General features: G+C 34.4%; 1 protein-coding gene across 2 annotated transcripts; it reads left to right on the forward strand.

Annotated features, from left to right (window-relative positions):
* The first annotated feature begins 5,570 nt into the window (after window positions 1–5,570).
* Window positions 5,571–13,206, forward strand: LOC140988722 (deSI-like protein At4g17486). Of its 2 annotated transcripts, none has more exons than XM_073457773.1 (5): window positions 5,571–5,710; window positions 6,460–6,732; window positions 11,110–11,397; window positions 12,320–12,400; window positions 12,719–13,206. In XM_073457773.1, the coding sequence occupies exons 2-5, from the start codon at window positions 6,570–6,572 to the stop codon at window positions 12,859–12,861; spliced, it is 675 nt and encodes a 224-aa protein (XP_073313874.1). In that variant the 5' UTR covers window positions 5,571–5,710; window positions 6,460–6,569; the 3' UTR covers window positions 12,862–13,206. The 2 variants fall into 2 exon arrangements, with proteins under 2 accessions (XP_073313874.1, XP_073313875.1); XM_073457774.1 differs by lacking the exon at window positions 5,571–5,710 and adding an exon at window positions 5,920–6,026.
* Window positions 13,207–16,824: the final 3,618 nt, after the last annotated feature.

Genomic DNA, 16,824 nt, shown 5'->3' on the forward strand with positions numbered 1-16,824 from the left:
CGAATAAAAACCCATTTGTATCCAACAGGTTTCACACCTTCAGGTGTAAGGACTATAGGTCCAAAAACATTACGTTTATTTAGCGAATCCAATTCAACCTGGATGACATCTTTTCATTTTATCCAATTCTGCCGATTTTTTCATTCACCAAAAGATTTTGATTCACGATCTTCATTATCATTTATGATGTCGATTGCCACATTATAAGAAAATATATCATCAATTTCTTCTATATCTTTTCGGTTCCATATTTTTCCAGTATTAATATAATTGATAGAGATTTTATCATTCTCGTCAATTTGTGGTTCTGACAGGACATTTTCATCATCATGTGTTTCTTCAGGAACATCATTCTCTATTTTGTGATCATTATGTGTTTCTTCAGGAACATCATTCTCTATTTTGTGATCATTGTGTTTCTCTATGAATTTTCTTTTTCGAGGATTTTTATCCTTGGAACCAACTGGCCTTCCACGCTTCAGGCGTTTAATGACATCATGACTATCTTCAATTTGTTTCTTCGGAATTTCAATTCGAGCAGGGGCATTTGCAGCATGTATATATGATTTAGTTACCCCTTTTGTGTCTGCAAATGCATCTGGTATTTGATTTGCTATTCTTTGCAAGTGCACAATTTGCTGTACATCTTTTTCACATTGTTTTGTTCTTGGATCCAGATGTAACAATGATGATACATACCATGTAATTTCTTTTTCGGTATGTTTCTGTTCTCCCCCTAACATTGGGAAGATTTCCTCATTAAAATGACAATCAGCAAAACGTGCTGTGAACACGTCGCCTGTCTGTGGTTCAAGATATCGAATGATCGATGGACTATCATAACCAATATAAATTCCAATCTTTCTTTGAGGTCCCATTTTCTTTCGTTGAGGTGGTGCAATAGGCACATACACCATACATCCAAAAATTCTCAGATGAGAAATGTCTGGTTCTTTACCAAATGCAAGCTGCAATGGGGAGTATTTATGATATGCACTTGGTCTGATGCGAATTAATGAAGCAGCATGTAAAATTGCATGTCCCCATATAGAAATAGGGAGCTTTGTTTTCATAATCATTGGTCTAGCAATCATTTGCAGACGTTTAATCAATGATTCAGCCAATCCATTTTGAGTATGTACATGAGCAACAGGATGCTCAACAATGATTCCCATAGACATACAATAATCATTGAAAGTCTGGGAAGTAAATTCACCAGCATTATCAAGTCTAATTTTCTTGATTGTATAATCGGGAAATTGATTCCTCAATTTTATTATTTGAGCAAGTAATCTTGCAAATGCAACATTTCGAGTTGACAATAAACATACATGTGACCATCTGCTGGAGGCATCAATCAATACCATAAAGTATCTGAATGGTCCACATGGTGGATGGATTGGTCCACAAATATCACCCTGAATACGTTCAAGAAACATTGGTGATTCAGTTTGGATTTTGGCTGGTGATGGTCTTATAATAAGTTTTCCAAGAGAACATGCTTTACATTGAAACTTATTATTCTGAAAGATCTTCTGGTCTTTCAATGGATGACCATGTGTATTTTCTATAATTCTTCGCATCATTGTTGAACCAGGATGTCCTAATCGATCATGCCAATTGGTTAATATTGAAGAATTATCAATTACCATGTTTGATTCAATGGGACGTATATGTGTATAATGCAATCCAGTAGGGAGCATTGGTAGTTTTTCAATCACATATTTCTTTCCTGATTTATATGTGGTAAGACACATATATTTCTCATTCCCTTCATTCATTGTTTGAGTATCATACCCATGGGAATATATATCATTAAAACTCAACAAATTTCTTTTCAATTGTGGAGAATACAAAGCATCATTGATCAAAAATTTTGTACCATTAGGTAACAAAAATTGTGCTTTACCACAACCTTTAATCAAGTCTACAGGACCTGATATTGTATTCACCATTGTTTTTGTTGGTTTTAGTTCCAAGAAATATCTTTTATCTCGGAGGATAGTGTGCGTTGTACCACTATCAGGTATGCAAACTTCAGCTTGGTTCATAGCATTTTCCATATTTGAACTTCAAAAAATATGCAATGAAATAAAATTACTGACAATAAAATACAATACAATACATATTTAAAAATATAGCACACGATAAAACATTATCATATGAGTACATGAAAAAATAAAATATTTTACATATATATTCCACCAGCAAATTGATCATTGTCAGAGAAATCAATTAGAAAATCTCCAGCATCAAAATGAGTTGAACCACTCAAAGGTTCACTGTGTTCAGTAAAGTTGGTCTCCTTTTCTTTCCCCTTTAATGATTCTTTATAAAGTTTACAAAGGTACTTAGGGGCTCGACAAATACGGGACCAATGTCCTGGAGTACCACATCTGAAACAAGAACTTTCAAATCTTTTTGAGTGATTTTCATTAACACTCATATTCTCATGATGTCTTTTCAGTGGATGGTTTGGGACGCTCTTTTGAGATGAGTTATATGAGTAACTATCTCGATTATTTTCGAAACCACGACCGCGTCCACGACCACGACCACTTCCACGTCCACGACCACGACCTCGATTTTGTCCTCGATCAAAATCTTGTCTATAACTTTGATTTTGGTTTCTAGGTTTAAATTCATTTTTGCTTACGACATTTACTTCAGGAAATGCCGTTGAACCAGTAGGTCGTGCCTGATGATTTCTCATTAACAGCTCATTATTCTTTTCCGCCACAAGAAGACAGACGATTAGTTCAGAATATCTCGAAAATCCACGCACTCTATATTGTTGTTGTAGAGTTATATTCGATGCGTGAAAAGTGGAAAATGTTTTTTCAAGCATTTCAAATTCAGTAATTTCGTGCCCACAAAATTTCAGTTGCGAGATTATTCGATACATCGTCGAGTTGTAACCACTGATTTTCTTAAAATCTTGGAATCTCAACGTATTCCATTCATCCCGGGCGGTCGGGAGTATAACTTCCCTTATATGTTCGAATCTTTCTTTTAATCCCTTCCACAAAGCCATGAGATCTTTTTCAATCAGATATTCACATTTTAATCCCTCGTCGAGATGTCGACGCAAAAATATCATGGCTCTTGCCTTTTCTTGTGATGTGCATATGCTATTTTCTTTTATGGTCTCATTTAGACCTAATGACTCAAGATGCATTTCTACATCGAGAGTCCATGGCATATAATTTTTTTCCGTAATATCAAGAGCAATGAATTCGAGCTTTGCCAAGTTTGACATGGTGGTACTAAAAAAAATTACGATGTATTTTATTAGTTAATGAATATTGCAATACAAAGTAATGGATAAACAACAAATACAAGAATTCGTAAAAATAAAGAAAACACACGAGGAGGATATTCTCCGATAAGTACAAGATTCGTGAGTATTATAACCAAAATAATTAAAAATAACTTTGTGAAAGTCATCTTCTTTTTTCTTCAAAAATTTGATGAAGAATAATTTTAGAGAAGAAGAGAAAGTTTGAGTGATTGAAATGTGTTTGTTAGATCATATTTATAGGGCTGTTTATGATCGTTGGTGTATAAGAAAATAAATGTATGTATTTGTATAATTTTATGGTAATAATATGATGTATATAATATTAGTAATTTTTTAAATAATTATGTATATCATATCACAATATTATAATGAGGTGTCATAAGATATTTTGTTTAAAAATCTTATAGGCTTTTATACTTGTCGTATCCCTTACCGGGAGTGTGGGATGTCGTCTTAACATCCTCCCAGGATTTATAACAAGTTTTTGAAAAATTTATTTTATTATAACATTATATTATATATTAAGTATATACACAATAAATAAATAAACAGTAAAATAAATATTATTACTTTTGTTACCTTTTTCTTTTGTTTTGGAGCTTGGAAAAATATGGAAGACTTTTAGAGCTTCGTGCTGATAACGTGTTGTGAAAAAGTAAAAATTTACGGTAAAAAGTAAAAATCTCAAACTCTCAAAATTATCACACTACACACTTTATAATATTTTTCTCTCAACTCAATTGTGATTTTCTTCACAAATGAGAGATCTATTTATAGGAAATTTTTACAAATAATCCAAAAATAAATTACATCATTACCTTCATCATCACACACAAATTTCAATATTCAACACCTAATTTTACCTAATTTTCAACATTCAAATATTCAACATTCAATATTCAAATATTCAATATTAAAATATTAATTTTCAACATGTTGAAATTTTTAGAAAGAATTTTTTTTGGATTAAAAATATGAAATTGATGAGATGAACTATGCATATAAAAAGATGGTGCATTACATTCAATTTTATAACCAATCAAACTTGGTCAAGAACTCCTTCAAATTTGTGCATATTTTCAAAAAAAAAAGTTGGACGTTAAAAGACGNTATCAGTGTTATAAAAAGTCCGCTTAAGCCCCGTTTAAGCGCGCCTAAGCTTGAAGCTCGGAAAAAACGCCCCGCTTCGGAGAAAGCGGAAAAAAGCGGTCAAACTGTAGTTTGACCGAATTAAGCATAATTAAGCATGCTTAAGCACAATTAATCGCATCTATTTATTTTTTAATTTTTTATATTTTGAAGGTATGTCTTTTTATTTTAAAATAATAAATTAGGTTTATAATTTAAATGTTTATTTTTTAATTTTAATTATGATTAAGCGTGTCTGATAATGATTTGACAAATATTTAACATTTTTAATGTGGTCTAGTTGCAAAAACAAATAAAGATTATAATTTTGATATTTTTATGATTTTATAAATATGAGAATCAATGCATCATACTTAAATTTATCATATTTATATATTATTTTATCAATTTATTGGTTTGAGATAATTACAATTACACTAAAGATAAAAAACGCCTTTTCACGCTTAAGCTTGTGCTAATCTCGCTTAAGCTTGAAAAGCTTGGAGCTCGACATCCGCGATTCGGGACGCTTCACGCTTTTTAGAACCTTGATATATATACATATTTTAAAAAATTTCAAAAATAAACTGCCAATATCTTATTTAAAAAAAATTAATCTGCAAAATTAATAATTAGAGTTAAATTTCACAAATGTCCTTCCAAAATCAATTGTTCTCAAAATATTCTAAATTTATTTTTTAAACTATTATTTTAATAATATATATTTATTTAAAAATATATTTGTACATAGATAAATGCATGCTCCGATATACTAATATTAATATATATTATACATTTGGACAATAAAGGAAATATATATCATGTCGTCTAATTAATTTGTGTAACATTTAGTTTTAGGATTATTTTTAAAAAAATATATCCAAAATTTCCAATAGTTTATTAAAGTTGAAGATAAGATAAAAATCGTCAAGGAAACCAAAATATGTATATTCATTTTGCCCTTCTATTATGGACAAATTCACCAAAATTATTTTCTAACAAAATTACGGTGTAATCTCTCTTTATTTCTTATAATTATATTTTGATTCTTATGTAAATAAAAATCAAATGAATTATAAAAAATATTATACAAGCACTCAACTGGTGTATCCGTATATTAGTTATTATTATTATTATTTGTTCTAAACATTTTTTATTCTCCAAAAATATCGACCGTCTGCTCCCCTCTTTGTGATCTGAAGCTGAATCCTTCGGACACCACATCCGCGGATTTTCGTTTCATCCACCGTAATTGCTACCTCTCAAATCCTGAATTTCTTGGTACGTACACGTTTTCTTTATGTGATCATGTGAATTAAATTACATATAAATATTTATTAATCAATTGAAATGATGGATCGTTTTTTCATTTCGATTAATTGAACTGTTTTTGGATCGAAATTGTTGTTTTCCTTGATTCGTTGCATGTGGGATCTTTTACTCATTGAGAATTTGCTCGAGCTGTGTTAAAATATTTTTCCATTTTCGGCATCGAGGTTTTCAAGTTGATAATTTGTTGGAGAATGAGCTGGTGTTGTGGAAATACGCATCATTGCAACAGCTCGGAGCAGTGGCAGTGAAAAGGGGCGATGTGTGGGTTAGTTGAGCGGCTAGATATTGTGACATAGTAGGGGCATCAAACTTCGCTTGATGTTGAGTAGGAATAGTTAAATTTTGTGATACATTATACATTCAACTGGGAATTATTTTCATACTTTATCGAGAAAGAAATGCCCTCTTTGGTAGATCTCCATTGGTGATAGATATCACGAGCTTGTAAATCCTTGTTCTGAAAGAAAATTTTTGTTTCGTAATCTCCTGAAAAAAAATGGATTTTTCAATTGGATTATAGACTTAATAGATTGAGCTCGCTAGTTTGCTACTTTTTTCCATGAAGACGAACATTAAAATGAATTTTTAGACTTGATATTTGCTTTTCTACTATAAAAAAGCTGTTATTGTTATTGTGTTTTCAGTATGGATTGAACTTTCAGCGTGACTTGACTTGTTTGTCTTTTTTCTTTGATCAGGGGTTTTGACTAGTTTCTTTTACCTGGATGTTAAGATGGAGTTATAGGAAGAACAATCTAGATGCATTTTGAATAGTTGGGGGATTAGTTGCAAGGAGGGGTTATATAAAATGCGTTTAATTCCAGTTTCATCAAGCTCTGATAGTTCACCAGAGGAGCTGAGCAATGGAGAGAAAAGTCGTTCGATGTTGTACCTAAACGTGTATGATCTTACCCCCATAAACAACTACCTCTATTGGTTTGGCCTCGGAATCTTTCATTCTGGTATTGAAGGTATATTCTATACTTCATGTTTTCAATTCAGTGGTTGACTACTTGACAATTCACCATTTCTTTGTACTAGACTCAGCTCAGTAAATTTTTTGTTTTGATTCTCTATTGAAATCTAGCATGAGCTTATTTTCACATTTGGTGACTGATGAAGGGTGTTGGAACATATTCTTTTCACCCTTAGCTGTAGTTTGAGTTTGTTTTGCTGCTTTATTGTTACCCTGATAGTTGCTATGTGTCATTTGGTGGCAGAGATATGATTGCGGTATCATGGTTGGCCATGTGTGTCATTTAATGTGTCAAGCCCATTAAGTTACAAGTGGGCCTAATCTATTGGCTTAAAAAATGGGTCCGGTAACTAAAATGAGTTCATCTGGTGACCAAAATTTCTTATTTTTAAAACACCTAGCAGCGGCTAGACGGGCGCCTAGTCCCCGTCTAGGCGATGGACACTGGTTTGGTGTCTGACTAGCGCCTAGCGAATTTTAGAACCTTGCTATTAATTGTTGTCTGTGTGGTCGTTGCTTCATATGGACCAAGTCTTCAACTTCAGAAGATAGTTCCTTGTGATGCGCATCAGTGTACTGTACCACTCGTTGTTGAGCTTGATGAAGACTTTAATTGAGTTGACAGATCATCTCCTCTCTTTCTATCGAATCTTGAGATATAGCTTCCATTACTGTCTCGCCCAATAAATATTGAACAAGAGCGGGCAGCGCGCTCCCATAAACCACCTTACCTTAAATGGTGTAATCTCTTAAGTTGTCTGAAAGGTCTTATGTACAATATTCTATCCACTGTAGACTCTCCACCGATAACCTCGGTTCCAACATTAAGCTACGTAAGTAACTCTCCAATCATCTATCAATAGTCAATACCACAGTTTGTGAATCATCTCAAACTCCTCAGTCATTGCTTGTTTGGACTCAAACATCTTGGATTGTATCTGGTTAAGATCAAGTAATTGATATGGAAACAAACAATCAAGACATCTTGTAACAGGCCACAAAGCCCATGCTAGCCCAAGCTGATGGATATCTAAACAATTTTTTCAGTTTGTGTTTATCTTTTAGTTTGTTTAATTTGATCAGTTATCTTTTGATTTGTTTGAATTTTTTAATAAGTTAATAGAATTCTAGATGGAAAGAGGTCTTAGGAGATTTGGGTCTATCTTTTCTTTGGCACGTGGGAACTTCGAATTTTTGTCACGAGATTTGAGGTTCTCTCCAAACGAGTCTCAAAACCAAGACATAGTGAGATCCTCTCTTCAATGAGCATCTAATCCCTCATTTTTCACCGATAAATAACACCATAACGAGATCCATGATTTGGGACCCTAACATTCCTGTATTCTTGTTCTTGATGTAAATAACGTGCTAGAAGGACATATGGTGAATTATTTCTCTTGCATGTACTTTTAACCATTCAGCTTCTTCATGCTCTTCACACTTGCTTCAACCTATAGAGAGCTTTTTTTAGCTTGGGAATCTTGTCTTCTTATCCATTGACTTTGTGACCCGGTGGTTGCTGAATATAGACTTCTTCTTCGAGGATTTCATTTGAAAAGGCGGATTTTACATCTATTTGATGAATTTTCCATATTTTTGAGCCGCGAAAGAAAAAATATTAGTATAATAGTTCTAATCGAACAATGGGAGCAAATACATCATGAGTGTCATTTGCTAAGACATCCCCATGGAATGACACTCAATGCCCATCTCTTAATCTTACCCAGAGTCCCTAGTTCTTCTATGTTCAAACCCTATTTTCTGACAAAATTTTGGAAATAATTCAACTAGCTCCGCTGGCTATCATAACACAAAGAGCAGTGCACCACACAATTTATTTTCTGAGGATGGTTGATTCCTGCAAGTGGGAGTTCGAACATCCCACAATCTACCATGTTTTCCATGTACTCCTCAATCGCCTCATTTTTTTGTCAATAAAGGGTGTTATTCGGTAGGTCCTTCATCCTCCGCCAAATAGTGATGCATAATAATTTATCAGGATATTAATTCTTTTGGTAGTAATTGTGTCCGCATTAGAAACACAAGCCCTTGTCTTTCCTGTTGAGGTATTCTTGGTAGGAATGTAATGATGCTCCCATGGATTCTGGATTGCACTCAAGCCCCTAATCTGGTTGCTTCCACTGCCACCACCATTGCTGACCACCAGCAACCCATGGATGCTCCTAGGCGAAATATTAAGTCATCCGAGCTCTTGAATTTCCCATTTTTTTGCCATGAGCAGCGCACACTAATTGACTTGGCTTAATTATTTAATTTCTTTGTGGGTCCAACTTAGACTATCCCAAGCAATACCTGTTAATTATCCACTCCCCCTGTTTCACCCCCATAAATCTCACAAAGGGAAAATTCCATGGCCCTAGTGATGTTGTGGGACCACCATGGGTTTTCACCTCACCCTTATTGTTAACCCATAGTCCAATCCGCTTAGAAAATTTCTTAGCATTTGTTCTTATGGTAATCTTTCAATGTTCTACATTAAAAGTTTGAAATTGCTTCACATACTTCTCTAGTACTCGTCGGCCTTGCCCAAGTGAAGCCAATAATTCATACTGGTTTGAGGCTTTTCTTCTGCTGCAGTGTCTATTAAGTTCCTGGGTGAATCTTTCCCAGGTAATTTATGAATTCTTTTTGTTAATCCAATGTCTCCTTTGTATTGCCCCTCGTCATACATATTACCTCTTTTGGAATTTGTGTAACTGCTGGGTACCTTGGATTTAAAAATACCATTCAGCTTTTGATAACCACCAGGATCAGCTCCATTAAAACTTGGGAGCCACCGGATCCTCAGACTTGTTTCATCTCACGCCCTCCTTGCTAATATTCTTTGCTGAGTGAATCATCTCTTCGGGTATGTAGTTGTTGGGTTCATCTTCCGCTTCCAGGTGGAAATCCCTCCTCCATCAATTTCTGAAATTTCGTTCGCGGTTCTCCACATATGATTCACTGCATCAATGATTTCATCTCCAGCAAGGATGCCAAAGATTGGTGCACGGACTCTGTCTTCCAGGTTATTTAGTTGATCTTGAGTATTTGTATCCTTCTCCTCTCTACCTAATACTGACTTCTCTCTCACTTATATTTTTGCTTCATCCCTTGTGGTTGACATGTTTTCTCCCATCTTGTTTGCAGCAGGTCAGACAAATTGTTACGATCTCAATCCATGCTATACTAATGAAAGCAATAACAAAACTGATCTAAAGAAATAAAACTCAGCAATATGATTTCATTCTATAAAATGCATGCTGTTTATTTATTTGCATTTGGTGATGTAGCTTTTCCTTAATTCTCCTTCTGGCAATCATGAAGTTTTATAGCTTATTCTTGTTTAAACTTTGAACCGGATAATGTAGATACCTTTTGTTGTGATCTGAGAGTGCAACCAGAATGTGTTAGGAACTTAAGTAGATTGAGCCTAAATAGTTTAGAGAGTTTTGTGGCTCAAACGAATTGGGCCTAGAAGTTACTTGGGGAGAGGGAAAAGGAAATTAAATAAGACTAGAGTTGGTTTGAGGGGTATTAATTTTTGTTTCCTTGATTTTGCTAGCTTGCACTAGGGTAGGGAGAGAGGAGTGCCTTCTTGTAAAAGATTTAATCCTTGGCTGGGTGTTTCACTCATAGTATTGTTGTTCTTGTTGCTTTGTCATATATCAGTTTATATTCTCATTTCTCTCTATTTTGTGCTGTGGTCGTGTCAGCATGTCTATGTTCTTTCAGATTTTTTTGTCTCCATGGAAATTTGCCTTTTCTCTTAATAACTTTGTGAACCGGTAGTTAACTGTAGCTTCTGTTGTTGGGTGTCTAAAATTCTCTAAAATACATATAATTGGAGAAATATATTTCAGCTATTTCTTTACTTGTGCTTTATCTTTTACTTTCCTCGGAAATTGCCTACTATCTTAGTTTGTGAAATGGTGGCGTAGTCGTTGCTTTGTTTTTGTGTTTCTAAAATGCTTATGTTTAGAAATTATATGCAACTTATATCAATGCTATTGCTATTTGCAAATATTAAACTGTGGAAACTGTAGGTCAACTGCTTATGGTTATGCATGTTGGTGAAGCTTTATACTGGTGATGTGGAAGCTTTGTTAGCTAGAGCAAAAAAATTGGATTGGATCATATTTCGAATTTTATGAAAATCTGATTTCTCGTGGAGTGTAATCCGGTTTGGGGAAAAAAACCACTTCAAACCAATGGAGCTATTTTCGGCATTTCAATGTAGATGGATTAAGGGACTTTACTACATGCACTTTATTAGAGTTTTATATCATGTGATCACTTTTGGATTTAAATGATTTATATTATGTGATAATCATTTACAGATAGTAACCAATAACTTTTTATTCTGATGCAGCTCATGAAATGGAATATGGCTTTGGAGCTCATGAATACCCAACTAGTGGAGTGTTTGAAGTCGAACCTAGAGGTTGCCCTGGTTTTGTTTTTAGGCGTTCAATACTTGTGGGCAGCACTGACATGTCTCGTGCAGAATTTCGGTCATTTATGGAGGATCTTTCCAACAGATATCATGGGGACTCATACCATTTGATTTCCAAAAATTGCAACCATTTTACCGATGAAGTCTGTTTGCGTCTGACGGGAAGCCCCATACCCGGATGGGTGAATAGATTGGCTCGAATTGGTAAGGAATATCTTTTATTGAATTTTTTGCACCAGTATCTGGAGCCAAATTTTTTGATATGATGCCATGGAACAATTGGGCTATTAATCTTGCCAAGGAAGCCTCTTCCAAATGTGAAATTGTATGAGCTTTTCCCCTTGAAGTTTACATTTTTCTCGAAAATAAATATCACCTTCAAACTGAGTGTTAGGGCTGAGCAGAAATCAGACCAAACGAAACCAAACCAAACAGCTAGTTTGGATTGGTTTTTTTAGTCGATAACGGTTTGGATTGGTTTTTTAATTAACAAAACGAAAAACTTGGTTTGGCTCGAAGTTTTGATAAAAAAATTCAAATCAAATCGAACCAAACCAAACCAACTATAAATATATTGTACTTTTAAGTATATTATATATATGTATTGATTATTTGATTTTTAGTTAATGTTATATCATTAATATTATGAAAAATTGATAATAGATGTTACTTTTATAAATTTTATGCTTTCCGATTATTTAGACTGAAATTGAATGGGACATAGAAGATAAATATTTCTCCTTTTTTTAAGTGTGATACGAACCTAGGTTTGGTTTTTAATTATTAATGGTTTGGTTTGCAATTTTGCAAAATCGATATTATTATCCGGTTTTGCTCACCCCTACTGAGTGGAGTCGACTCAAGTCTAGTTTTTCTTGGTTAAGATATTATTTTCAATCAGTGAGAAATAGTGAAGAAAACGTAAGGATGAGAGAAGCTAATCTTTTTCCATTTTAAAGTTAAAGGTTGCTGAATTCGAAGTCAAGAAAGTTAATTAGTTAAGAAAGAAATGCAAAGAAGTATGTGCCTTTCAAATTTATAAACATTTCAATTCGGCACTTGTCAGTAAATTCTTGAGGAGAGTGGGTATTAATTTCTGTCTCACGTAATTCATTTCTAATTTCAGGAGCTTTCTGTAATTGTCTGTTGCCGGAGAGTATTCAGGCTACATCAGTCAGACATCTCCCTGATCATCAAATGCATTCAGGTAAATTTTTTTGGGTTAATTTTGTGTGTTATGTTGAACTTAAAATTTAGTTTTGTGGGAGAAAAATATCTTGGAGTTCACTTTAATTTATTCTCAATTGTCAAATTTCCGTAGTATCTATGCAATTTGTCAACCTTTCTTATCAAATGATTGAATCCACACAAGCTTGTAACTGTTCGATGGGTCAAGTCTTTATCTTCTGTTTCGTCATTTGACACCTTTCATCACCATGTTTCCCCATCAAATTACAAAACCTTATGATCAACAACATTTGCAACTTATATCTTTCGAGTAAAACCTTGTGTTTTCCTAAAGCAGAAGATGGAATGGATTCTGGTGGATCATCTGAAGCAGGAGAAAGCGAAGAAGACAATCTAGACCATCACCTGCTTACGACTCCCAACAGCGATGTGGCATTTTTTAAGGACAAACCAGTAAGGCTAGCCAAAGATATTCTATGACTTTTTCCTTATTGTCCATCCGAAGTGGTGGCTATATATGTAATAGAAGCAGGAGGAAGATCACTACAATAAATCTTAGTACTTAAGATTTTCAATCCTATTGGGTTTCATAGCGGAAATCTCCTAGGCCTAGCCCTCTCGTTCCAAACTGAACATTAAGCAATGATAGAGGGTCCTCTCCTCCCTAATACATAATCCCGTCTATTCTTCGATTATCGTCTTGTTCATGATGCTTGTACAAGTAATGTGTAAATCTCAAATTTCTTTAACGAACAATTTTCCATTACATTGAGTGCCACAGTGTTCAATTCTTGGTGTTTTGATGAACATATTGGACCTTGTGTGTATCATTCTTTTCTAGATGTATTATTTGTAAAACTTAGGTTTTGGCAGCAACGTGCTATCGCTTGCTTAACATATGCTCCGGGCAAAATGTCTAAATTATTACAACATGTGCATTTATGTCTTCATATTCTTATATATATACCTCGTGGGCAGTTTTACCCTCATATCCCAACACATAGAATGTGCCTAAAATAAATATATGAATTCATTTTAAAAAAATTTACAAACTGATAATATTATCCTTACATGTTTCTTTTACGTTTAATAACACCGTTTATCCTTTTAAAATTGTGTACTTTCCTATTTTATTCCATCTCAACCAAAAATACACAAACTATAAAATACTACTTTATTTAAAGGTAAAATTCAATTAAGATCGTTTTTCTAGTGTGAGAGTTATCACTTCTGAGTTTAAATACATGAAAAATTGAAAAAACTACTTAGAAGAGTTAAATGAAGATCGTTTTTCTAGTGTGAGACCTACCACTTCTTAATCAAAATGTAATTTAAATAACCAGAGAGTGTAGGAGAAAAGATCTTAAAATCATTTTCAAGATTGAGAGATATTGTCAACATCGAGTACAAACAACTCACATTCTGATCACATGATATTTTTTTAAAATAATATTTTTGACATAATTAGAACATGCATATTAATGATTATGTAATTTTCTGTTGATAAGTGGGTTGTCAGTTTTAATCTGTGACATATGGAATAAACCTTAATTGTCCAAATCCGAATATTCGTGATTTCTAATGGATTAGTGGTGTTAAGTCTTGGAGGAGTTTAAATGTAGCTAATTTTAAATTTAATTGCATCGTTTAGCTCTATTACCGTTTAGATGCAAGATGGAATTTTGTAGCTCTATTACCGTTTAGCTCTATTACCGTTTAGGCATCAGTCTGGATCCTCGGGATATAAGAAGCGAAATGGCTGGGGCATATGATGTTTCACCTCGTGTGACAACACCGAAAAATGAACCTCAACTCTCAGCCGAGACAAAACCACTTCAATTTGTTGCGAGTGACCGAGAACCAGTACCCCTCGAAACTATTGCCCTTGGTGAACCAGGCAATGTAATTGATGTAGAGAATCTTCCTAACTTTAAGGTTCTGAATTGAGTATTTCCAGTTCCACCATAGCCCTGGTGGTCCAAACGTCAGGCTTGGTATAATCTCGATCTCATTCCATCCAAGATATTTAAACGTAATGGTGAATCCTCTTCCACCCCCTCTCTAGATGACCAAGACTTCACGTCTGGTGATGACTCGAATGATGAAGATTTCTAGTTGGTGATTCGACCAAAGTTTGCTCCTACTGCGACAAATAAAATCTCCAACTCTAATGATGAATTGTAGTGTCTGAAGGACCGAGCGATCCTGCCGATGATGAAGAATCCTTTGATATATTTCTTCTCCAACTGAAGAAGCATAAAGCCTTCAAGAAAGCATCTTCTGATCTTGAAGAACCTGATGATGAGATGTTGCAAGAATTCGATGACAATCACCCAGGACGATCTGATTCTGTCTCTGACTTTGACTCTGAAGAATATACAATTGAAGCTAATGATGATGGAGGTGATGTTACTGATGACAGTGATGATAAAGAAAGTGATTCTGATGAAGTTGCTATCGGTGTTGAAGACAATGTTGACGACATTGAGGACAACGTCGATACTGAAGACTATTATTTGAGTAAGTCATTATCTACAAAATTTTACTCAGGATTTTCTCTGTTTTTGTGACCCCTTTACGTCAACCTTGGATTGATAGAAGAGAAGAATATCGATGTGGATGCCTATGGGAGGCAAAATTAGACATTGTTTCTTAAAAAACGAGTCTCCTGTCAACAGTGACGACAATGACACCTTTCTGCCGAATCCAATTCTTGAATCCTTCACAAATATCTCATCCAGTGTGGGTAATGAGAGTTCGGCAAAATATAGATGTGTGTTTGTCTGTGACAGACTGTACAATTTTAATCCCGCTGTGATCGATGATATCTACAATACTCCCACCAAAGATTAAGGATTGTCCCGTGATATCAATGAAATTACTGATGTCCTCATAGGAGGATTGATTGAGCTCTTTCTGAACCATCCAAAGAGGCTGTTAGCAAAAAACTTAACTTCTAACTATTCAGTGATGTACAAATGGCCATTCGCAGTTGGACTCCTTCAACAAATACAACAGTGGTTACAATACCACATGCACTTGTTCTGATCTCCATATAGATTGGGAGTACCTTCATTTTTTGGAAAGCTTGTGTTCAAAACCGTGCTTCAGTTTGCAGACGGGGGGTCACTTATTTATGGGATTTTGAGATCATATGGTTTCACTAGCGATTTGGATAAAGAGATCTCTGATGTTAACGATCGACTAAAGATTGCACCAGCATACTTCAAAGGGAATAAAATGCTCAATCTTCCATGGTTTGTAGCTGGTGTTTCCCCTGAGGTTGTCAAAACGACCTCAACAAAACTTCTGGTTATATCATGCCGTCCCTCTCATTTATACAGGCCCATATTGACTTTGGTCTGAAGCAAATTGTCAATGCTAAAGAGTTCATAGCACACTATGAAGTTCAGGTACCTGAATACCGCTTACTTCTGGATATAGTGGTGCATTCTGAACAAAAAAAAAAAGAATAAGATGCAAGAATTGAAGAAGAAGGTGCAACAACAAAAATGGGAGAACATGAAGATGGTGCAGAAGCAAGAAATACAGATGAAATCAGTGATGGCGATGAAACTCCTTATTTTTAAGTTTATATCTCTGGTTGTTATCTTATAGTGTTAGTGTTCTGCTCTTTCTAAATAAATTGACCAGTGTTCAAGTCCCGTGTTGCAACAGCGCTAACATCTCATTTAACTTGGCTGAATTCAGGGGAAGATATGTCTTTAGCTCAATGTGAGTTCTACTGATAAACATTTTTGCGTGTTTTGTCCAAAAAGACAAAAAAAGGATATTGAAAAGAAAACGTCTGGGCATGCAAGACATAATTTATTCCTTGATTATATTTTCTATTTTAAAAATAATGTGCATAAAAATATAGAGTTTTGCTTCTCTATACTAATGTAATTAATGATAAGATATATACTAAGTATATATTTATTTAAAAGAGTTTATTATAAATAAAACTATTTTTTTCATATTTTGTAGGTATCTTATTCAAGGAATAATTTTTAGGTCAAAGATATCTTATATATATAAAAAAAATAGAGGCTACAAAATTAAGAGTGAGATACGCTGCAAGTGAGAGCACGAACAGAAATCGGTTATTTAATCTAAATAAATTTAAGGCTAGACTCGAGGCATGTTGTTCTGTTGCCAGGGAGTGTTGAAGAAGCTTAACCACAATAACAAATCAAAGTGGTGTTTGAGATTTGTACGTTGAACCATCCAAAAAGGTTGTTCGCAACAAACTTAACTTCTAACTATTCAGTGCTCTACAAACGGCCATCCGCAGTTGGACTCCTTCAACAAATACAACAGTGGTTACAAGACCACATGCACTTGTTTTGTTCTCCATAGAGACTGAGAGTACCTTCATTTTGGAAAGCTTGTGTTCAAAACCGTGCTTCAGTTTGCAGACGGGGGGTCACTTATCTATGGGAT

Source organism: Primulina huaijiensis, chromosome 11 (assembly GCF_012295235.1).
Source record: "Primulina huaijiensis isolate GDHJ02 chromosome 11, ASM1229523v2, whole genome shotgun sequence".
Lineage (NCBI taxonomy): Eukaryota > Viridiplantae > Streptophyta > Magnoliopsida > Lamiales > Gesneriaceae > Primulina > Primulina huaijiensis.

What these genes read in the sequence shown, in the direction of transcription:
- LOC140988722 (XM_073457773.1), top strand. Translation starts at nt 6,570, where the DNA reads ATGCGTTTAATTCCAGTTTCATCAAGCTCTGATAGTTCACCAGAGGAG. An exon ending in CTTTCATTCTGGTATTGAAG is followed by an intron (nt 6,733 to 11,109) that starts GTATATTCTATA and finishes ATTCTGATGCAG; the next exon opens with CTCATGAAATGGAATATGGC. An exon ending in GAATAGATTGGCTCGAATTG is followed by an intron (nt 11,398 to 12,319) that starts GTAAGGAATATC and finishes TTCTAATTTCAG; the next exon opens with GAGCTTTCTGTAATTGTCTG.